This window comes from Emys orbicularis, chromosome 13 (genome assembly GCF_028017835.1).
Source record: "Emys orbicularis isolate rEmyOrb1 chromosome 13, rEmyOrb1.hap1, whole genome shotgun sequence".
In the NCBI taxonomy this organism is placed as follows: domain Eukaryota; kingdom Metazoa; phylum Chordata; order Testudines; family Emydidae; genus Emys; species Emys orbicularis.
Genome location: NC_088695.1, coordinates 35,637,237 through 35,660,382, shown reverse-complemented (window position 1 = coordinate 35,660,382; position 23,146 = coordinate 35,637,237). Strand labels below are relative to the sequence as shown.

At 44.1% G+C, this 23,146-nt stretch overlaps 2 protein-coding genes across 2 annotated transcripts in view; one reads left to right on the top strand and one right to left on the bottom strand.

The window, feature by feature from the left end:
• The window catches only part of RECQL5 (RecQ like helicase 5), a 58,093-nt gene that overhangs the window by 27,205 nt on the left and 7,742 nt on the right, over positions 1-23,146 (bottom strand). The window contains exons 6-7 of the mRNA XM_065415858.1: positions 20,555-20,717; positions 19,131-19,213 (exon numbers count right to left, since the gene is read on the bottom strand). Of these exons, the coding sequence (XP_065271930.1) occupies positions 19,131-19,213; positions 20,555-20,717 (246 nt within the window). The remainder of the gene's footprint in view (positions 1-19,130; positions 19,214-20,554; positions 20,718-23,146) is intronic.
• Positions 5,457-7,603, top strand: SMIM5 (small integral membrane protein 5). The gene is made up of 2 exons (XM_065415068.1): positions 5,457-5,583; positions 7,481-7,603. The coding sequence occupies exons 1-2, from the start codon at positions 5,457-5,459 to the stop codon at positions 7,597-7,599; spliced, it is 246 nt and encodes an 81-aa protein (XP_065271140.1). The 3' UTR covers positions 7,600-7,603.

Here is a 23,146-nt window from a genome sequence, read left to right as displayed (position 1 = left end):
AAAGTGGGGGCCTCAAGCCGTCTGGGGGACTGCATCTCCAGTATCACACAGAGATCACCAGCGGCCAAACTGGTTTCTTATCATCTGAAATGCTGTAAAGTAATGGAGTGAGAAGAACATCAGCTACTTTCCCTTGTAAACAAGAACAGAGTAGTGGAACTGTATCTTCCACAGAGAGATGTCCGTTTTAATAATTATCATTCGCTCTGATCTTCTGTACCACCTTTCACCTGTTACTGTAGGTCTTCTGCAGCTTCTTTGAAAAACAAGCGTACTAAATGAATTAATCGTTGTAACTCCTTTGTGATGTCAGTAAGTATCATCGCCCTCGCTTTATAGATAAGGAAGTGGAAGCACAGAGAAGTTAGGTGATTTGTTCAAGGTCACAAAGTGAATTGGTGGCAGAGCTAGGAATAGAACCCAGTCCTTCCCATGTGCTAATCTTTAGGGAAAAATCCTGGCCCCACTGAAGCCAATGGGAGTTTTACCACTGGTTTCGGTGGGAGTAAGATCAAGTCCAAGGTTAGTTCTGAGCAATTTATATAATTGGTAGAATGGAAGACGACAGACACAGTTTTTTGGGGGGGATGGGGAGCAGAGGCAGGGAGGAGAATAAGTGGAAGAGTGAATTCTGCAAAGTTGTTTGGTCCCGCGATTATAAATCCTGAAATGCTGTGAGTTTCTGGAGCTGGCATCTTGGTTAGTAGAGTAGAAAGGTATTTACTCCCTTGTTGGCAGCCAGATACTGCAGTTCAAGCTTTCTCCCTACAAGGTGTTCAAACCAAGATAAACAAGCAACATTCCTTGCAACTTTTAAACATCAGACTCCTTCACCCACGACGGTGTTAGGTAGCCTGACCAACAGAACACCCATAACTGAGGAAAGAAAGTCAAGCCAGGATCCTGGTCAACCTATATAGATTGAACCCTATATTAACCCATACAGTGTCACACCCACGCTACAGCAACAATTCTACACTTCACACCAAAACTCTGGAGGCCTAGCTCATATCATACTAGCAACTCTCTCCCCAGCCCAGAGCACGGCACAAAAACATTTCTGACAGACTGTTTGCTGTGGGATCTTCCGGGCAGAAAGACACCATCAGGAGGGACAAACCAAAATGTTTTACCTCTGAAGCCAAGATCAGAAAGCACAGACTGTTTTGCCTCTCCTCACACCTTCCATTTGTTTGACTGGAAATCAAACTGAGACATAGAATCCTATAAAAGTGTGCGAGGTGGAAGAAAAGCCATTCGTGGAACAGTTCACTTTGGGCATGGAGATCAATCGTGGAGAGAAATATTTAACCCTGGTTTGTGCAATGGCCACTATAGCCTATAGGGCTAGCTTACCTTTATTATATTCACAGCTTTGCCTTCATTCTGCCTTTATTATATTCAGTAGTAATGCAAGGAACCTACAGGCCTGTATCCTATAAGACATTAGCATCAGGCTTGAGGCCTATGGACTCTGGCACAGGTAAATGGTCCAATGGAAAACCCCAAGTATTGGGGAGCTGAAAAATAGAGCGTTTAAGGGGAAATCCCACACAAGAGTGTCATAGCGATGAATCGATGTACATGATAACAACTGGTACATAAGCTACCGCGCATACTGAACCACAAGGGTGCCAAGGCAACAAATTGATGTGTATGATAATAAGTTGAGATCACTGATATACTAACCTATAGGAGAAGGACACCCAACGTTAGCAAGGTAAGGAAATACAAATAAGGAAGAGGGGAGAAACCTCTACTGAATAAGCATCAGACATAGTGGTGTCAGCGTAACATATTATAAAAGTTGCATCCTAGCCTATGAGCAGTAGGAGAAATAGATGTAGCCCCTGGGAGGTGCCAGAATGATGGCCACTGTTGATGTAGGGCAAGGTAATGAGGAAGATGATTACTAACATTTCAGGTTGGTCTGCAAGGGAGGGATGGTGTAAGTACAGTATATGGATGTTCAGAGGTACATTCTGTAGTATCTCTATCTACCTTACTGGGCTGGAGTGTTTGTGACTGTGCTAAATGTTAATACAATGATTGGTAAATATAGAAGAGTTCCTATAGTGTGAGTGTTGAAACTGTGCACATCAGGGTTCCTAACTATATAATAATTTGAATAATACTGGGCCTGATCTTGGGACAAGAACCCGTCAACCCTCAAAGTGATAATTGGGAACTCTTAAGTAATCTATAGATTATTTATTAATTACATTGATCCAGGGCCGGTGCAAGGAAGTTTCACGCCCTAGGCGGCACTTCCATCTTGCGCGCCCCCCCCCCCCCCAGCCCTGCGGCAGTTCCCCACCTCCCCCCTCCGCCCTGAGGCACACCCCCCCCCTTGCCCTGAGGCGCCCCCCCCACGGCAGCTCCCCACCCTGGGTAGCCGTGCGGCAGCTCCCCACCCCAGCTCATCTCTGCTCCGCCTCCTCCCCGAGCATGCCGCCCAGGCTCTAATTCTCCTCCCCCCAGGCTTGCGGTGCCAAACAGCTGAGCCGCACGTGCCCAGCCCAGGAACGCTGTTAAAAAAAAAAAAAAAAAAAAAATGGGGGCAGCGCTTTTTGGCGCCCCCAAATCTTGGCGCCCTAGGCAACCGCCTAGTTTGCCTTAATGGTAGCACCGGCCCTGCATTGATCAGGCTACATCATTTCAGGTCATAAGGCCACAACTGTGCTTCACTGCACCTGGCAGCACTCTTCCTACTGGACCTGGCCTTTTTCCCCCAGCCCCTAAGAACCCATCTGATTCTGACTCTTCCCTCCCCATAAACTCTGTAGCCTTGTTTTTAAAAGAACAAATCTCTGGATTGCATCCACATTCAAAATATACAGTTTTACTTGGCAGTATAGCATTTAAACCCAGCCTGCAAAGAAAGAGCCAAGCAAGATCTCTCCCAAGTAATTGTTCTAAATGTACTGAAGGCTGAACCCAGAGCATCCACTGGGCAAACCAAAGCAGAAAGTGCAGCAGTGAATTGGTTGGCTTATTTATGATGCATTTTCTGTATCTCTGTTTGCTTTATGTCACCACTAAAGGCAGAAATTAACTGCAACATGAAGGACTCCCATAAAATACTGTTAACTAATATAATTTAAACAAGCCAGGAAATTTCAATTGAACAATGGCATGAGAACCTTAACTCAGTCGGGGGTCCAAGCACACACCAGGCGTGCACCATGTTCTGCATGCGTCTAACAGGCTGCATGCTTCTAAGCAGCCTACGCTACTAGTAGGCACAATGGCTTGAAGAACTGATGATGGGAAAACCTAAACTCAGTTTTGTTCATACTATACATCAGGGGTCGGCAACCTTTCAGAAGTGGTGTGCCGAGTCTTCATTTATTCACTCTTAATTTAAGGTTTTGCGTGCCAGTAATACATTTTAACCTTTTTAGAAGGTCTCTCTCTCTAAGTCTATAATATATAACTAAACTATTGTTGTATGTAAAGTAAATAAGGTTTCAAAATGTTTAAGAAGCTTCATTTAAAATTAAATTAAAATGCAGAGCCCCCTGGATCGGTGGCCAGGACCCGGGCAGTGTGAGTGCCACTGAAAATCAGCTCGTGTGCCGCCTTCAGCATGCGTGCCATAGGTTGCCTGCTCCTGCTATACATGCTACAACATTAATGCAGTTGGACACCTTTCAGGGTTTGTCTACATGGGGAGTTAATCTGGAAAAACTATTCTGGAATAACTATTCCCAATCCTGCGTGGATGCTCTGATGCTCTTATTCCAGACTAAAGTGATTTGTTCCTGTTTAGCTTAGGGTTGTCTACACAAACATTTGGCTTGCAGCTGCTAGGATGTAAATCTACCCCATATTAACCTGTTGTGCACTAAGTGTCTGCGTGAACCCTACTAAGCACACTAACTGTTCCCTATTGTGCTTTGATCTACCCTGGGAGTAGATCAAAGCGCATTAAGGAACGGTTAGTGCACATCAGCAGAGGCTACACAGACTCCTATAGCACGGCAGGCTAGTGCGGTGTAGTTTACACCTTAGCCTGCCGTGAACTAAATGTTTATGTAGACAAGCCAACCTGCTTTGAAAAGTGGATTATCCTAATTCAGAATAAGACACTCTCATTCTGGAATAAGGAGCATCCATGCAAACAGTTAATCGGGAATAGTTATTCTGCTTTAAATTCACACCCTCCCTTAATCCAAATTACATTCTCAGCATAGGCAAGCTCTTAAAAACAGCATCCTACATCACTCTCCAGTAACATTGCAAGCTCATCCATTTGTAGACACAAGAAGTTTTTGATCCCACAAAAGAGCAGGCTTGCAAATATTATGGATACAATTGAAGTGGTAGCTTTGAAAATGTTGCCCTATATAAATATAACTTTATCAACAGTATTTTCAGCTCCTGACAATAAGTTGCCTTTTCATACTTGATGGAATTACAAGAGGAATGCAGTAGAAAGAGAGTAAGGATCATAGATAATGTTTTCACCCCTCAGCTCACAGAGGATCTACACTAGGCTCTAAAGTCAAACAGATCTCCGTGGCATTTGTTCTCCCTTCCTCCCCTTCCCCCCCTCACCCCCCCATATACACAATGCGTCGAAGTCTAAATCCCCTAGTCAGATTATATGTCACTACATTACTACAAATGTGTGGTCAAACAGATCTATATTTATCTTACCGGGTACAAAAGTCACAGTCAGCTGTATAAACTTAAAGCATTCATGTCTCCTAAATAGATGTGGATCAGTCAAAATTCACAATATCACCATACACCACCAGCCCTAGAAACCAGAAATGTGACATGAGTATTACACAAGGGTGCTATGATAATGGAAGCACTCACAAGGTGGCTTGCTGCTGCTGGAGCTACAAGAAACCTTAAAAGGGAGCGTGTGTTGCGTTACACAGGGGAAGACAATTTTGTATACAGAATGCAGCATCGTGGGCATGATTTGGGACACACATTCTCAGGTTAGCAAGTGAAAGTCAGCTTATTTTCTGGGAGAACATGAGCTTGGACAGTTGAAAAGCAACAACTAATTTTTCCCTTTGTGGAAATCAGCCAGCTTTAATGTCATCCCATACATAGCAGGCTGAGAGGGAACACCATATTTTTGTCCTTGCCCAACTGTGCAAAATCATTTGGCTTTTTAAAAGCGGTGAAGCAGAGCCCAGATGGAGAGTATACCCACAAACTGATCTGATACAAAGCCAGAGTGTCAGCTAGCTCCAGATTTGAATAAAAGCAATGTCAGGATATGCAGATAGTTAAAATCCCTCCTCCTTAGCTATTGGGAGCAAGGGCTGAGACCGGATAAACGTGTTTTACTTGTGATCCCAAATTAGCTCCCTAAAGAAGGCTGTTTGTTTCCCTAGTGTTAATAATATTGACAGTAAAAAGCTTCATGCGCACTCTCTCTTTCTTTCTTTGGCTTTTCTCCAGTATAACACACTTGGACAGTGCTGGCCAGGATGTCTTCTGAAGGCTTTCTGAAGGAAATACAGACCATTGGTGAGAAGTTCCTGCTTAAGCTCCAGAAGCTGCCCCAGGCTGAACCTGTGGAGATAGTGTCATTTTGTATTATCCTCTTCTTTATCGGTAAGTACATGGAAGAGTGCTAGGATCCTATGTGCTCGTTGTTGCCTGAACCTCTCGGATCTCGTAGGCTGGCAGGCTGTGCTGAGGACTTTGCTAAAGCAGGTGTGTTCTGCAGCTGTTCTAAAGAATGTGATTCTCTAGCTTATTTTCTCCCACAAATCCATTCTGATGGAAGTGAATTTTAGCACTCAGGATAGGACCAGACCAATGGCCCTGAAGAATTCATTCCTGTTTATGTACAGAACATATAGCATGGGGAGCAGCAGTGCAAGCTTTCCCCATACCATCGCCCCTGAACATTGATCTGGAGGGAAGCACGCTTGCTATCGCTGTGAGTAAATCCCAGAGTCACATCATGTGTAAATGTTTTGAGGAGTAGAAGGAGAGCGTTTGTGAAGAATGGTATTAGTGTATCTTGCCACCAGACAAGACACTCAAGTCTGGGATTGCCCCCATTACTGCTACTTCCTAGAAACTGGCACACTTTAGTGGACACATTTCTTTTCCTGGTGTGAACAGAAAGAGTGCCTCCCCCTTGAAGAGGTTAGCTCATGGAGTCACCCTGTCATGGAGTAACTGGTGTTGGAGGAGGGGGAATAAACAGCTGTCCGGTCAGATGGAGAAAGTTTTTTTAAACAGTGGAAAAGTAGGAAGAGGAAAGGCAGGAACCCTTGAGTGAAAGGGAAAGGGGGGAGTTTGCTCGCAGTTTGAATGCCATGGGGAACGGCGGTGTCCACCACAAAGGGATCCCTCCCTCAGCTGGAATTTGGAAGCAGGTATATCTGCTTCTCATAGACACAACTGGTTTCCCCACTGGGTCTGGTTACCTGGCATCCTGTCAATGGATTACACTTAAAGGAACAAACACAATGGGTGTTATGTAACACTTAACGCATCACCCTTATCTCTTCCAGAGAAAGGTATTAATCCCATCCCCATCTTGACCATCATCCCTAACAGGATCCTGGCAGTTCAGCTCTTTGTTTTTAAAGGGAACCCTATATATGACACTATATATAGTTTGGACAGATAGTGGCTGGGTGGTGATGGTGGCCCGTGAAATACAGGGGGTCAGACTAGATGATCTGAGAGTCCCTTCTAGCCTTAAATTCTATGACGAACAAAAATATAAGCGCCTACTAGTTTACCAGTTTGGAAGGAAAAAAAACCCCAAAGTTCTGAATACCTGTTATCATTATGTTCCATTCTATGCATCTGATGAAGTGGGCTACAGCCCACGAAAGCTTATGCTCAAATAAATTTGTTAGTCTCTAAGGTGCCACAAGTACTCTTGTTCTTTTTGTTGGCATTAAAGTCACTTTTCTTAAGAGATGGGATGAGAACACTGACCTCACAGACAAATCCCAGCTCTGGTAACTGTTCCCTGCATACCTTAAGATTCCCCCTGTAATTTCATCTGAATGGACACTGTTCTTCACTTTCCACCCTTTAAAGCCACACAACACTACACAGCTGATGCATTTCACTCCAGAGGAGGCTGTCCTAAGAGGGGTGGAGGGATTCCCATTAGGCCTGATGCCCCAGGCCTTATGAGCATATAACTTCCAGGAATGGCAATGGGAATTTTTCATGTGCAATTACTGCATCACGGGACCCACAGTCTGGAAAGTATTTTAAGATCCTTTGGAATTAAATGTGCTGTATAATGTAATTATAAATGTTATTCTATAGCTTTAAGGTTATTTGCTCACATACTGATAAGCCAACATTGTTGGTTTTTTGCCATAACGTACCATCTCCACCTGCCCAGAAATAAATCCAACATTTACAGCAGAGCTTCCAGGAAATTCTGCCTCTTCAAGGCACTGCAAAGTTGGTCTGTTTTTATTCTTGTAAGATCTTTTCAGAAGCCAATACTCTTCATTTCTCTCTTCAGTTACTGTGCTGTCACTGATGATCCTAGCCTGCAGCTGTTGCTGCTATCGCTGCTGCTGCCACGGAAGCCCTGATCAGAGAGGCAGGAAGATCCAGATCCAGCCAACTGCTCATGTGTGAAATGCATCAGGAGAAGACAGTGAAAGAGGACATAGGCAGCCACTGTGGCTGAATGGCCTGGGAATGACCCTCTCTACACTAACCCTCTGAACGGGCTGGTGGGAGTGAATGAGAATACGCGGCAGAGGTAGGGTACGTCTTCACTACCCGCCGTATCGGCGGGTAGCAATCGATTTATCCGGGATCGATATATCGCGTCTTGTTAAGACGCGATATATCGATCCCCGAACGCGCTCACCGTCGACTCCGGAACTCCACCAGAGCGAGCGGCGGTAGCGCAGTCGACGGGGGAGCCGCGGCCATCGATCCCACGCCGTCTGGAGCCCAGGTAATTCGATCCAAGATATTTCGACTTCAGCTACGCTATTTGCTACGATCCCCCTCCCGTGTAGACCAGCCCGTAGGGTGACCAGATGTCCTGTTTTTAAAGGGACAGTCCAGTTTTTTGGGGACTTTTTCTTATATAGGCGCCTATTACCCCCAACCCCGATTTTTCACAGTTGCTATCTGCTAACCCTATGCAGAGGAGGAAAGTGGATCATAAGATGGACTAGGTTGTTCTGCAATGATCACTGCCTGGGTCTGTGATGTGGCCACATAGGTAACAGTATTCTGACATCCTTGTCTCCTTGCCATAGAAAGACACAAAAAACAGACTTTTCCCAAAGCGAACATTGCAGCTGGGCTGGCAGAAAATTCCAACAGGCTCTCTTTTTGTGAGCAAAGAGCAGCAAACCACAAAGACCACATGCAGACTGCCCCGGGGTTAGGAAGGTCCCCTGCTCTCTTGATAAATGACCTAATCCAGTGAGGTGGTGCTGGGCACTAGCAATTCCTACTGTCATCACTGGAGCTATCCATTACCAGCACCCGTCAGGATCAAGCCCAAAGCAAGTATGGCTTTTCCTTCCCTGTTCTACTTTCTTTAAAACCATGAGTAATAGAGTACGTGAAATTTAACAGAGCCATCCACTCAGAGCACAGCATGACATGAACTTTCAGCTGGCACATGAGCTCAGAGACTGGAAGTACAGTTGGCATCAAATGCTCCCTGCTTTTATTTTCTCAGTGTTACAAAGACAAGAAAACTGCCAAAGAGGAAAACAATTAGACTATGTGCAATATCCATCATACACTGAAGGATGAAGGCAAGAGGGGAAAACCCTAATACAAATTGTTTTGTTTGCTTGCCCTGCCAGTAATCATTTTTTTAAAAAAGGTTTTTATTTAGATCCTTCTCTTCCATGAAAAAGTGTTGCTTTTTCTGCATATTGCAGGGTGAGTGTTCAGTACAGTGCATGGGGCACTGAAGCAGATGTACAAATCCCCATTATTATTCATGGGAGTAGCATGCCTTGCTCCCTGCACTAAAGAAGGCCGGTGTGTAGTTTATATTAACGGCAGCAAATGTTTAAGGTATATTTATTCACACATGTATTTCAGAGAAAGAATATACAGTGAGGGCAGTGTTAATTCAGGATATACGTGCAGCAGCTGAGAGATGGCATCATGACAAGTGGTGGAGCAAACTGGAGCCAAGCAAACTGTATCACTAAAGTTAACAAGTGCAAATAAATACCCTTTCAACACTGCAGCCACTGTGTAAATTTGGTTTATAGTCCAGGGAACTTCAAAAGGAAGTTACATGTGTATAAAGTCTGCAGCATTGGGCCCGACATTTGTAATTAAGGGTAGGAAAGGAGAAGAAAAACTACTCCCCTTTCTCAGTAATCCGTTAGTTAAAAGGGGTTTAATTTTTAAAACTGAAAGCAATTATGCCACAATATGAACTGATCACCTTTAAGAGAAATTAAAACAAGCCCATTCGGAGTTAAGAGAGTGTAAACAAATCTTCTACTCGCATTTTGCATTTTTACTACTATGATTGAAACAGCCAAATGTACTACATACATATCTACAGTGCCAGAGTTCAGCTAAGGTGGGCTGAGTTACAAAGCTTTGAATATGGTGCTTTTTTAACACTTGCTGACACTTCTGTAAAAAGGAGCAATGAAAAGAGGAAAAATATTTAAAAGAATCCCTTAGCTAAATTACTAAGAGCACCCTAGATTATTAATAATATCCTCTGTGTGTATATGTGTGTGTACACACACACACACACAAATACACACACACAAAATCAACTAGTTTACTTTTCACCACTTGTGTTGTTTAGCTTTTTGTTCTTCACTCAATTAGATTTGTCCATTTTGCATCTGAGTTCATTCTCATACTTTGGAACAATTCTGGAAGCTGCCAACAATGCAGAGGAATGTTTAGATTAAGAAAAAACAATACCGCAGCATTTCAATTGTGCAAAAATAAAATGCATTTTTATAGCTAATGGGGATGGTTTGGTTTTTAAGAGAATTAAAAATGTTGGACCTAACTTGACCGGGGCTATTAAAAGTTAAATAATAATAATGCTCCACTGCTATAAGCTAGCCACACACAAAGAATAAAAGTTATATTTAGACTGAAGTGCCCAGCCTTTCCATTTGGCTGCCACAATGCACATGGTAGAAGCAAAACTTTGCATCTCCTAACAAAGGAATTGGGACAACTAAGCCCTAGTGTAGTATCAGTTTAATATAATAAGCTTTCATAGGTCTGGTGCACCCTCCCACAGAAGATCTCCAAGTGTTTTACAGACATTAGAGAGACAAAGCGGGTGAGGCAATATTTTTTACTGGACCAACTTTTGTTGGTGAAAGAGACTAGCTTTCGAGATTCACAGAGCTCTTCTTCAGGTCTGGAAAAGGTAACCAGAATGTTACAACTAAATACAAGGTGGGACAGATTGTTAAGCATAAGGGGGTTACACTGAAGGTGTTGTGAAGGTTTCCTTGGAGGACCAGGGCTGATAAGTCAGATATGGAGTGAACACTCTGCGAAAAGTATTCGCCCACAAGTAACAGGGTATTTTTATCCAATAGAAGATATTACCTCACCCACCTTGTCTCTCTCATATCCTGGGACCAACATGACTACAACAACATTCCAGACATCAGGGAAGTAACCCTCACACTAGGTACATCTGTGGTTATCCCTGAGGCACAGAGATGTTAATTGACTGCCCAACGGGAAACTTGATACATCCTGACTTATAAGGATGAGCTTTTTGTTTCTCAATTAACTCGAAACCTAGACACCTGTGACCAATGAAACAGCACCTACTTCTTCCCTACCCTCAGCCAGGCAGTGGCTGTTATGGAAATGAATAGGATCCTAGCATGAAGCGTTTCACCATCATGGAGCTGCCTGTGCTAATGCAGTCATGGTGGCTGTCACAAGGAGGACACTGCAGTGAGGAAAAACTCACCTGGAGTGACAGTGAGTACTTGGGGACTGCGACAAGCAAGCCCATATTTACCAGCCCTTATCTACACAGGCATAGCAACAAGGCTTAAAATACTGACCAAGAGCAGCAAGAGGCAGGCCCCTGCCTTATCTCCACTACAATATGTTCCCGAATTAGCAACAACCGGGAATAAAAAAAAGGGAGGGATAGAAAGAGAGCAATCGGGAATTTAAACACTTGCTGAAGACAGCCTGAAACCAAGATCATATTTCAGACCAGGGGAACGGTGTCCTACCAGCAGGTGACATGGACACCCCACCCTCGCGAGGAGACAGCTACTATGGGCTCAGTTCTGCAAAGCGCTGAGGTGCTACTTGCTCTTTCAAGCATGTGAGCAGTCCCCTCAAAGTTAGTGGGATTACTCACATGCTTGGAATTCAGCAGATGCTTAAGTACATGGCGAGATGGGGTCTAAGTCCCAGTGCACAAAGAATTTCAGGCGACGCCACAAATACTAGTTCAACTCACTGAATTTCTACAGTTTATGATTGGCTAATAAACACTGGACCAGTTCCACCTGCACACCACACACACATATGGGATGTATTAACAGGTGTGTTGTGAGCAAGACACGAGAAGTCATTCTTCCGCTCTACTCTGCTCTGGTTAGGCCTCAGCTGGAGTATTGTGTCCAGTTCTGGGCACCGCATTTCAAGAAAGATGTGGAGAAATTGGAAAGGGTCCAGAGAAGAGCAAGAAGAATGATTAAAGGTCTTGAGAACATGACCTATGAAGGAAGGCTGAAAGAATTGGGTTTGTTTAGTTTGGAAAAGAGAAGACTGAGAGGGGACATGATAGCAGTTTTCAGGTATCTAAAAGGGTGTCATAAGGAGGAGGGAGAAAACTTGTTCACCTTAGCCTCTAAGGATAGAACAAGAAGCAATGGGCTTAAACTGCAGCAAGGGAGGTCTAGGATGGACATTAGGAAAAAGTTCCTAACTGTCAGGGTGGTTAAACACTGGAATAAATTGCCTAGGGAGGTTGTGGAATCTCCATCTCTGGAGATATTTAAGAGTAGGTTAGATAAATGTCTATCAGGGATGGTCTAGACAGTATTTGGTCCTGCCATGCGGGCAGGGGACTGGACTAGATGACCTCTCGAGGTCCCTTCCAGTCCTAGAATCTATATGAATCTATATTTCTAGTCTCTTGGCTGAAAATAATCTACAGATAAAGTGGATGGGAGCCACAGGCAGATTTACCCTGCGCGGTGTTGGATCTGGGGCGCCTCCTTGCTCAGATAGGAGGAGGGGAATTTTTTTAAGTCCAGCAAGCACAGGCAGAGAATAACTCTCTTCAAATGCAGAAGCTTTTGTAAACGTGCAACAGCTGGAGTTAGCATGAAAGCAGGAAGTGCAAGATGCACGCGACGATTGCCTTAGTCTTCCACGACGCAGCTGTCATAGTTTTCTTGTTACGCAATTTTCATTTTGGTAAAGTGGAGTGTGGTCACGTATATCTTACATAAAAGCTTCTACTCGCCAGGATTAACCCTCCCGCTTTAGAGTGCTAAACTGACCTCAGTTAATGCTACTTTTGATCAGACTGTAGGATCTGACGGTGAGCAACAAGTTCACCTCCCCCTCTCCCCCATGCCCCTGGAGCCCTCTACTTGTGTAATCTTCCTGTTCCACTTTAAGAAAGCAACAAAGAGACTATTTGATCATAGCTATCCCACAGTGCAATTGCTCTGTAAGGGACTACTCTGCCTGTACTGTTACAAACTGATGAAGATACTGATTGGAAGCGTGGCCTTGTTTAACACACTTCTAAAAAGAGAGGAGTAAGGCCTGGTCTACACTTAAAGATTAGATTGACTAGGTCATGCAGGCTGTGAAGGGGAAAAACACCTTCTGTTCACGTAGAAAGCATCCCCATACTATGGCGCTACAGTGGCACAGTGCTGTAGCTGTGCCGCTGTAGGGGCTGCATTGTAGACATGCCCTTTGTTTCTAAACTGAGCTTGGGATACTGACTTCTGTACATAAATCAGAGATTAGAGCCGAATCCCCTCCACCAAGAGTGAGGTTGTGAGCTACCACCTGACCCAGCAGCTACAAGAACTAGCAGGTCCTCTCAAGTATCAGTAAGGTTTTTTGTTGGAATGGATTCCTGCAGCAAGATGCAGGCATGGAAAGGAGGAAGAAAAGATGTTTGATTCAATCAGTGTCATGTGGAGACCATAAAGCAAAAAGATCAGTGGGATGAATTATAGAGAGGAAGGGTTGCTACCTGTCGCATTGTTTCCTATGACAGTCTCACATCATACAAGTAAGACTTGCACGACATTGAAATGTTCAAAAATATCCTTTGGAGTCAGCACAGCATCGAGTCAGGACATTGCATCATGATGGGATGACAAACATGGCCAAATTCAGACCTGGTGCATGCATATGCAACTCAACTTCACACCATGTCTGAACCTGATCCAATCAATTTGGCCCATGGTCAGGACAAACTTTTAAAGGCAGCAACTCTAGGTCTCTACCAAAGTGATGAATGTTTTACTCCTTTGGGGAAGAGGTTCATATTGCCAACATACCCCCCCCCCCCCCCCCAGGCTCTCTCACTGACTGGTGCTTGATCAAATAGATCAAGGAGTAACAGCATTGATCAGGGGCCACAGCTTTTAATCACAAGTCACACTGCAATCAAGGGCTGGATACATGATACCTACCATTTCCCTCCACTACCTTTCCAGCAGGACTACTCCAATTGAAACACACACAGACACAAATAAGGCTTGGGAGTGGCTGAGTCATGGGCAAACCATGTCTCTGAACTGTACAATCAGACAAGCCACAGATAAGCCTCACCACCCTTCCAGAAAGTCTGCAGGGGAGACACAAAACACTGCCACTGTTGTTAATAATTTACTCAAGTACAAACAGGCAATTCCCACAGAGAGTCCGCCCTTCCCATGCACACTGAAGAGGGACCTCTCAGCAGGCCAGGATCTTCTGCAGGACGTGCAGAGAAGGCACCAGTGGCAGAAGGCACATACGCTACATCCACAGCAGCTTCAGGTAATAGTGGAACCATCCACAACTACTTCGTTTCAAGGCTGACTGCATTCAGAGGAAAGATGGCAGCTTTGGGGTATCCAGTCAGACTGTATTTCTTCCCTCGGGCTTGGAGGAGACCTATTTTGAGGCTATCGATGCTGTCACTATTTTAGAGGGCGAGGAGACTGTCCCAGAGGGTCTGCATGCAGCTTTCTCAGGGGTGAACTATCCAGACAGGCCCTTTGTCACTACATGTCTAACTGCAGAGTTATAAAGGACCCTGTTAAAATGATATGCTTTGGTTTTTGGAATCACAGCAGTATCCAAATACTTTGGCTGCTGGGGCAGAAGTAACAAACAACAACTGTAATGTGTTTCTGAGATTCTAGCGGGCACCGCTTTGTGAGGGTGAAATTAACTTCACACTGTCTAACCCTTTTCCTTTCATGCAGTATTAAGGGCAGAAATGCAAGGGGAGGGGGCTAGTACAGGTATAAGTAGACTGAAATAATTTAGTGAGGTGTTGTCTCCCTCTCCCCCACTCTTTGTATTAGGTCAGGATAGCAGTCGCTCTGACGGAAGGAGGAATAATCCATCCATCCTTTCATTTCTCACTGAGGTGTATAAAGCAGGGAAGCATTAAAGCTTCTTGCAAAGAGATGTCAGATGTTATTTAAATGGTGTAACAGCATGGCTGTGAGCAAGGCAACGGGCAAGATGGCATTGAATGAGCAAGCGTGTAGAGCCTAGTGAGACTCCAGATTAAATTAGGTCAATAAAATAAAATAAAAATATTTTAGTTGCAGTTTAACACCATTAGTGAGAAAGTGTGCGTGTGCACACATGCATGTGTTACTGTTAAAGAAATGGTAAGGTTTGGGTCAAAAACGGGAGGAAAAGCTAAAACTAACACTCTGTGCATAACTACACCTGCAGAAGGAGAAACGTTTGCATGGAGGTAGCTTGGCTGTTCTAATTGCTTCTCTTTTTGTATTAAACGACAAGAAGGTTTAATCCCCCATTTGATAATGTGCCTGCAGAACAGATTGCTTTTGCTATAGGGGTACAAGAGCATATGTCCATGTCTGGTGTACTCCCATGACTTAAGAGCCTAACTTTTTATTTTAAAAGGGCCACATCCTCAACTGGTGTAAACCTGAGTATCTCAACTGACTTCAGTGGCGCTATCCTGATTTACCCCTGCTGAGGATCTTGTTCAAAATGCCTTCTGCTCTGACAGACTTGCTATGGTCATTGATTTTTATTATATTCCTTTTACATCCAGACTATACAATCCTTATACTGAAGATTCTGACAAAGCCATGACTGTAGCTGCACCAGCAGTCACTGCTAAAATATTGGTAAAATAAAACCCCACTGCTGGAATAATTAATTCCTGAACAGAATTTTAAGGGCAGAATCTTCTCTGGCACAGACCACTAGACAGTTCTTTGGTGTTCTATATTCTGTTTATGTTCATGGGATTGGTTTCTCTAAAGAGTGACTACACCTTTTGAAAGAACAATGCTAGTAAGTGTGTAAAGGGTATGTGCGTGCATATATCTGTTGAGGAAGTAGAGAAGGTAGACAAGTATCAGACACTCATCTGGTTTCCCCACTCTAATTCCAGCAGGGACGGGCCAGCATGTCGTCCTCAACACAAACGGCTTCCCCAGTTCTGGAAAACTTGAAGAGTTGCATTCTGACAGATGATTGGGCTCTCGCAGGACTAGTGGTGATTGGGTCATTCTGCACAGTCTTCATTGCCCTCCTCTTGTTCGCTGCCATCTTTGGCTGGTGCTCAGCTCCAAAGCGTAAATCAAGTTGCATATAAACCACAAGGACAAGAGTGGGGCATTTCACGAATACCACAACCAGGCAAGAATTGGCCCATCCACGAACTGTTTGATCAGGTCAAAGGGAAGCTTCATCTTTTATCCTTCTTGTGTGGTTAATTCTTCACACACAGACTTGAGGCACTCGCAATCTGACAGCCCGCATATAAGACTGCGCCTGCAAGGGAGGCCCTCATGCTGTTGTGTACTCAATTACAAATCTCCACACACAATGCAATCTCAATTCAGGACCATGTGACCAGCCAAACCTTACAGTCAAGATATTTGCTTGCTTGAACTTTTCCCTGACAAGGAAAATTACTGGGTTACTGCCATTCTGAAGCTGGAAGAGACCCTCGAGTAACCCCACCACATTCAGATGAGGAAGGAAATAGCCCCCAGATCAAAAGCTCATCTCGACCCTTCTATGTCGAAAGCTTTTTCGTTAAAAGAAGCTGATGCAACGTTCTTCTGCTCTGGTTACATAACAACCTAAAATAACATGCGTGCAAGACAATCCAAGTGTCTCTCTCTCCTCCTTTTGTTGTAATTTAGGACCTCACAAGGTCAGGGTTTTTGTTGTTTTGGTTTCTGGAGGTTTGTTTGTTTTTTATGGAAGTGGGTAGAAAAACCTATTAGTTTAAAATAAAAAAAACTGGATAACAGAAAAACATGATGTTTCTTTGAACAGTCTCTTAACAAGGGTTTCTAGCTAGTAGGAAGTTACAACATGCAGCAGACAAACCCAAGGAGGGGCCCTGCAGTGACACCTGCAGTAAAGATCACCCCGGGATGAGAGGTAGCATGTGGAATTTCAGGGGGTAGTGGGGATTGGTGAAGTTAGGGAAGGGAAGATTTTGAAGGGGTTGGGGGGAAAAAAGTGAGATTTATAATTGGAAGCTACTTTCAGCCTTAAATATAGAGTGGTCAGCATCCCCTTCCCCCCTTAACAACAGTGCAGCAAGAAAAGGGTGATTTTACTTTTAAATGCCCCCATGGAACAGAAGAAACACTCTTCCTCTCTCCAACAGTCTCAGCTAAAGAAAATCTATTTTTTCCAGGTAAAGTATTAGTACCTTAGTACCTGGGTCTGCCACATACAAAGTTCCCTAGCACATACCCATTGCTTTACTGCTGCAGTGGAACAGCACCAGGGAGAGTCATCTCTGTAAAGAACAGCCAGGCTCCCGGCACTCTAGGGTGGGAGATGTAAGTCAAGATGACGGAGCAATTACATGAACCTTAACTAACCCAAGTTCTGGTACTAACACTTACCCTAGAAAGTCCTGCTATAACTACTGATGGCTTGTGCAAAATTAGTTTGGCAGTCTCAGGTGAGTTCCCAGTGCACAAGTGTCCATTGCAAACCAGCTGCGACAAAACCCTTGCTAGTAATCTCAGCAGAGAGATCACGGAGTAATCAGAGACGGAAGCTAAGATATCTTCACCCCATAGCTATTAAAAAGGACTTCTCATTTCAACTGGCAACAGAAGCAACAGCTGGCTACTCTAGGTAGGACCTAAAGGCATGCAACAGCAGCTGAAGATTGATTTAGCTGCATAAACTGACCAAAATATTAGAGCATGGTGCCTCACAGCAGACACCTAGTGGAGTCACCTTAACTGCAACCAATCAAGCATTGTTTCAAGGGCATGCCAATTATTCTGACATTTGGGCCAGACCTCAGGGCAACTGGTAAAAATCCTTCATAATAACCTGTTCAACAGGTCTTGTTCTCTGTCAAAACATGACTGAAGGCAACGCCCTCACCAGGACTCCAGCAATGAGAAAATAAATATTCCCGTTTCCACCACTGAATCCTGACAAAACCACTCTGGATGCAGAGCCATATAATGAAAATGGATCTAAGGCTATATGTGGGAGGGAGGATATTCATTTCCCAGTTTGTAAACATACACTGCTCTCTTATTGGGAAAATTAAGGTCTTGCTGTCTCAAACTAGTGGCACATAGTAATTTGTTACAATTATAGCCTTCTCGGATTTACAGTACACTATTTGTAACGTGTATAGTGGTTACAAGTCTGCGTTTAGGTTCCCCAACTTGGGCGTGTGCGCGCTATGGCCTTGATCCTGAAAGGTGCTGAGCACCCTAAACTCCTGTCGAGGACAACAGGAATTTGGGACACTTAGCATCTTGCAGCATGGAGCTCTTTCGAGTCAGAGGCAAACATTAAAGCTAATTGCTTCTACACCAAGATGCTGGGCTTTAGATCATGCCTTTCTTTACAGCAGAGATGATGTGGCAAAGAAAAAGTCAAAAATAGACAACTGGAATGTCCAGTGTGAGTCAGAAAATAGGAAAAGCTGCGCAAAGAAACACTGCCCATTCCCTTTGGTTTCTTTAGCAGAAAAATGCTGATGCTGCATGACAATTCCATGTGGTAGCATGGGAGGATGTCATGGTCATACAGTAGCCCCTTCCCATAACCAGATAATCAATATACAATGCTAGGTGCCAGTTTCACACTCTGAGGACTTGGTGGCAATGGGCACCCCATTGACAGGAGATGGAGAAAGATGAGATGCTCAGAACAGAGGCAAGATTATACCACATGTGGTTACATAAGCCATTGAACCGGCCAGTCTCAGAGGCAGTGACACTCAGATACAGGGTAGGTGGCCCAAATCATCAGTAGAAATAGCCAACACCTTGTGCAATCTAACACAAGGGCCCCTGGTTTCTGTAATGCAGAACCTGGTGCAGAATTCTGCAGCAAACTAGGAATTCTGGGGTAGTTTCATGTACACTTAAAAGTAGAGTGTTTTAAATATGAAAATACAACTTTTGGCTATTTATTTTAATATTAAAGTCAGTTTATTTTATGCTTCTCTCTGATTGTCAACACGCTGCAGATTTCTGCATTGGCAGCGAACAACTGCCTTGTAGAAGTTGTCATAGGGGAAGTTGGAGGTTTTAACAGGAGACAGTTAGTTGTGTATTTTGGTGCCTGGGAAAGCAGGTGGGCAGATGATGGGGTTTGTGAACATAACATAAGAAGGGCCATTGGTTTGACCCAGTGTGGCCAATCTAGCCCAGTACCCTGTCTTCCAGGAGTAACTGAATTAAAATGAAAGCAGGCAGTTCACACCTCTTAGAACTACTATTTCTGACAGTCTTCCCATAGACAGTACTGCATCTGTTACATTCAGTTCACATTTTCCACCAAAACTTTGAGGTCTAGAAATTTAAGTTTTTCCACAGCATCATAGTTCCAGAATACACTGGCAATAATGGTGCCAAAGAGGGGAAGAGTAGATTAATTCACCCACCCCTCCCGCTATCAATGCATACAAGAGAGACACTTACCCCAGCTCTTCACAGAAGTTCACTATAGCATCAAACGCCGTCAGCACAGCTTTATCAGACTCTTTCAAGGTGCCTCTTTTCTCCTGGGAATAATAAAAGACAATGCTTAAAGCCACCTTCAATGTAGCTATGGACGGATGCAGCACCTCTGCTGACAGCCAAATCCGACCATCTTTCCAGAACATAGCTGCAACCAGATCTATGCTCCACTTCTCCACCCCATGGTAGTACCGCAGCCAAGAGTGACCACCACCTCCTCTGCCATGCCTTCAGACCCTCTGACAACGCTGCAGCCAGGTCCAGCCATCTCTTCCCCAGCACTTCTGCCTCTTCCACTCTAAGCTGTGACACTGCTGCAGCCAGATCCAAGCACAATGCCTCTAACCCCAGTCCTAGTAGCAGTAATGTGGCCAGAACTGGGAAAACTCTATTCTGCCTTGGGACAGTCTGAGGTAACTGCAAACAAGGGGCTGACTAGACCAGTGGTTCTCAACCAGGGGTACGTGTAACCCTGGGGGTATGCAGAGATACTCCAGGGGGTACATCAGCTCCTCTAGATATTGGCCTAGTTTTACAACAGGCTACATAAAAAGCACTAGCGAAGTCATACAAATTAAAATTTCATGCAGACAATGACTTGTTTATACTGCTCTATATACTATACACTGAAATGTAAGTACAATATTTATATTCCAATTGATTTATTTTATAATTGTATGGTAAAAATGAGAAAGTGAGCAATTTTTCAGTGCTGTGACACTTTTGTATTTTTATGTCTGATTTTGGAAGTAAGTAGTTTTTAAGTGAGGTGAAACTTGGGGGTATGCAAGACAAATCAGACTCCTGAAAGGGGTACAATAGTCTGGAAAGGTTGAGAGCCATTGAACTAGACCGTGATGGGGTATATCTGGCCTTCTCTATCTCTTGCTGCAGCGGTTGAAGCACTGACACCCCCCTGCTCTAGGAAAACCAACTCAGCCCAGGCTACAAACAAGAGTTAGTCCTCCAGAGGCCCAGAAAGGCCAGGAGGAGACCCTGTCCAATCAGGAGCCAGCAGGCCAGTTAAGAAGGCTTGTCTGCTTCCTCTCCAGGGGAGTACTGGGGGAGACCTGGACAGAGAAGGAGCTCTTCAGTGCAAACCCTGAACCAGGCTAGGGCCTTGGCTTCAAGCACTACAATCAAGCACTTGCCTGTTTAAAGGCACAGACAGCCAAATTCTGAGTTTAACTGTGTAAAGATGAGTGCTGAGCTTGCAGCATAGACTGCCCTGCTCCAAACAGGCTGCCACAATTTGTGAACTGAGGCAGGGACCACCCATAGTACCATGCATTGCACAGAAAGTGGTGCTAGCCAGGCCTGTGACATAGATAAAGAGCAAAACCTAGCGTTAGTAGTGCTGTAGGAAGCTCTTCTGCAGATCCTACCTGGAGTTTAGAGAGCTCCTTCTTGATCAGGAAGGAGACTTGATCCCGGTCATTCCTAGAGTAATAGAGACGGCAACAGGACAGCTTCCCATCTCTCCCAGCCCTTCCAGACTCCTGGTAATATCCAGCCATCGACTTCGCAATATTCCAATGGGCAACAAATCTGCATGGGATAAGAGAATGGTAAGCATCAAGTTGAAGTCCTTTCTCCCGTCATTGTAAACACAGAGATGTTCTCTATTGAGGCCAACAATAAAGTAGAAACAGAGCAGCGTAAGTGAGAGCAAGGACTTAGGAGGGAATGGAGCAAAGGATTCTTAACTGGGCATTCTTAAAACAGTAAAGAGGCACCAAGGGAAGCTACAACAAAAGCCTAGTGTGTGTGTGTAAACAATAAGTCAGTGGGACACACCCAAAGCGAATGGAGGAGACTAGGCATGGTGTATATACTATAAATGCATAAAGATATACAGCTGTGAAGGGGGGAGAAAACAGTATTGATCTCCAGGAGTTTGCGTTCTTTTACTGTAAAGTTGTGCATGTTATTAATATGCATTATTTACTTTAAGGATTTGCAACATGTTTTATAATATTATTATTCATAGATTCCAAGGCCAGAAGGGACCATGGTGATCTAGTTTGACCTCCTGTATACACAGGCGATAGAACTTTCCCCATTTAAACTTCAGTTAGAAGCTTCTTTGCCTACAAGCTATGCGTATGGAATTCTGTCTTACAAACTTCAACTGTACAGTAAGGGCTCCCTTGCAATCATAATATGCCACCATGGATCATTACTAAACAACCATTGAAGTTGCACACAAAAACGGCAATCAAAATACCATTGCATGGCTGACTTAAACCTATAAATGCTAGAACATTCACTGACAGCTGTGTTCTCTACCCTCTGGGTCCCAGAGCAGTTTATGCTTCGGTGATGTGCTGCCAATATTTTATACAAAGAGTTCCCTCAAAAGTGGCCTCATTATTGTATGCTAAACCCCATACTCCAGAAGTTTGTGTGCTGCAGACGTATGGCGTGAGAGACTGCAGAAATCTAGTCACTGGTTATCCTCATTTAAACAAGAACACTCTGTCAGAACCAGGGCCAGGCAGGAGGTAGCAGAGCATAACATTTCCTCCTTGCCTGTATGTTTATGAGCGCCTCAAATACGTTATCTCCAGCCACAGTGAATAAGCAGCAAATAGGGAGGGGCTGGCAACAGCAAGGGAACCCTCCCTTCATTTCCCTCAGGGGCCTCCTCCACACTTCTCAGGCATGATCTTATACCTGATGATGTGTGTACAATTACTGTCCCAAGAACTTTGTTACTGCAGGGTTACGGTTGATTGGTAGTACCACATACCCTTCTGGAATATCAAATGTGTCTATCTTTAAACCACTGAAAGCCAGGAAATAGTCCGTTCTGCCCAACAAACTTAACTCTGCACCAGCAGCTGGCAAGAGCCACTGGGGTTCTACTGTAAGTATGTTTTGTCAAGGGTTGCCCTTACAAGCAACACAATGACTAAATGTGCTGTTTTATGTGTTTTCTCATTCATCTGTATGCTCTCCCTCTGCTCTCCACTGTGTTAGGGACTGGCATATTGACTGGTACAGCGATTTCTTGCTGCAGGTTGCTACAGTTCATAATACTGTACAAGGAGACTCCTCATTTCTGTGCTGAATTATGTGGGTTGTACAAGTAGAGGAGCACAATAGTCAATTCTGCCTTTGTAGCAATCTAGTAGCATCCATGACTGTGCTTAGGAAGATGGCACATGTGTGAGCTAACCCATTCATCTCAATGGGGTCCTTCCCCATCTCCCAAAGTCTACCCCAGCCCCTGTTGTGAAACAGTAATTTCAAGAAAATCTCTCTAAACATAGAACCATAGAAATGTAGGTTTGGAAGGGACTTCACGAAGTCATCTAGTCCAGCCCCCTGGGTTTTAGAGCAATTTTAATATTAAAATCAGCTCCTCATGGGGGAGGAGAGGCCTGTATCTGAGGAACTCCTTGTCCAAATTACCCCAATTTGCACTACTAACTCCATGCTGGGCCCTGATGTGGCACAGCAATATTGGGGGGTGAGGGGGGGGAAATGTGGGTTGATAATGCCACCACAGTTACACCACGATCTCCATTTTAACAGGGGTGACAAGCACAAAGTCTGTTTTTAAGGGATGGTTTTTAAATGTTTATCATTGTTTGTTAAACTGCTGTAGAAAAATCAAGCTGTTATGGGGGGAATCCCATTTGAGGTTTGCTATGACTGTTTTAAAAAGTAGCAAATGACTAATTTTTCTAGTATCTGACATTTCCTTCAGCCCTCTTTCACAGAAACTACAGCCCTCTGAGAGGTAATATGGATAGATGTAAACTTTTGGTGTCTCTAGACTGGATAAATTACTGTAGAAAGATGAAATTTGTTTACTGTGTTTATTTTTCATGACAAACACATATTACTGGTTTGATACGGTCATCTGTCCGTGTCAACATCAATCCAGTTCTTAGAATAGAACTTTATTGTGGGCGCTTATGCTGATGTCCAGCAGCCTCTCTGATCATGCTGCCATTGTGTGAAGCCAT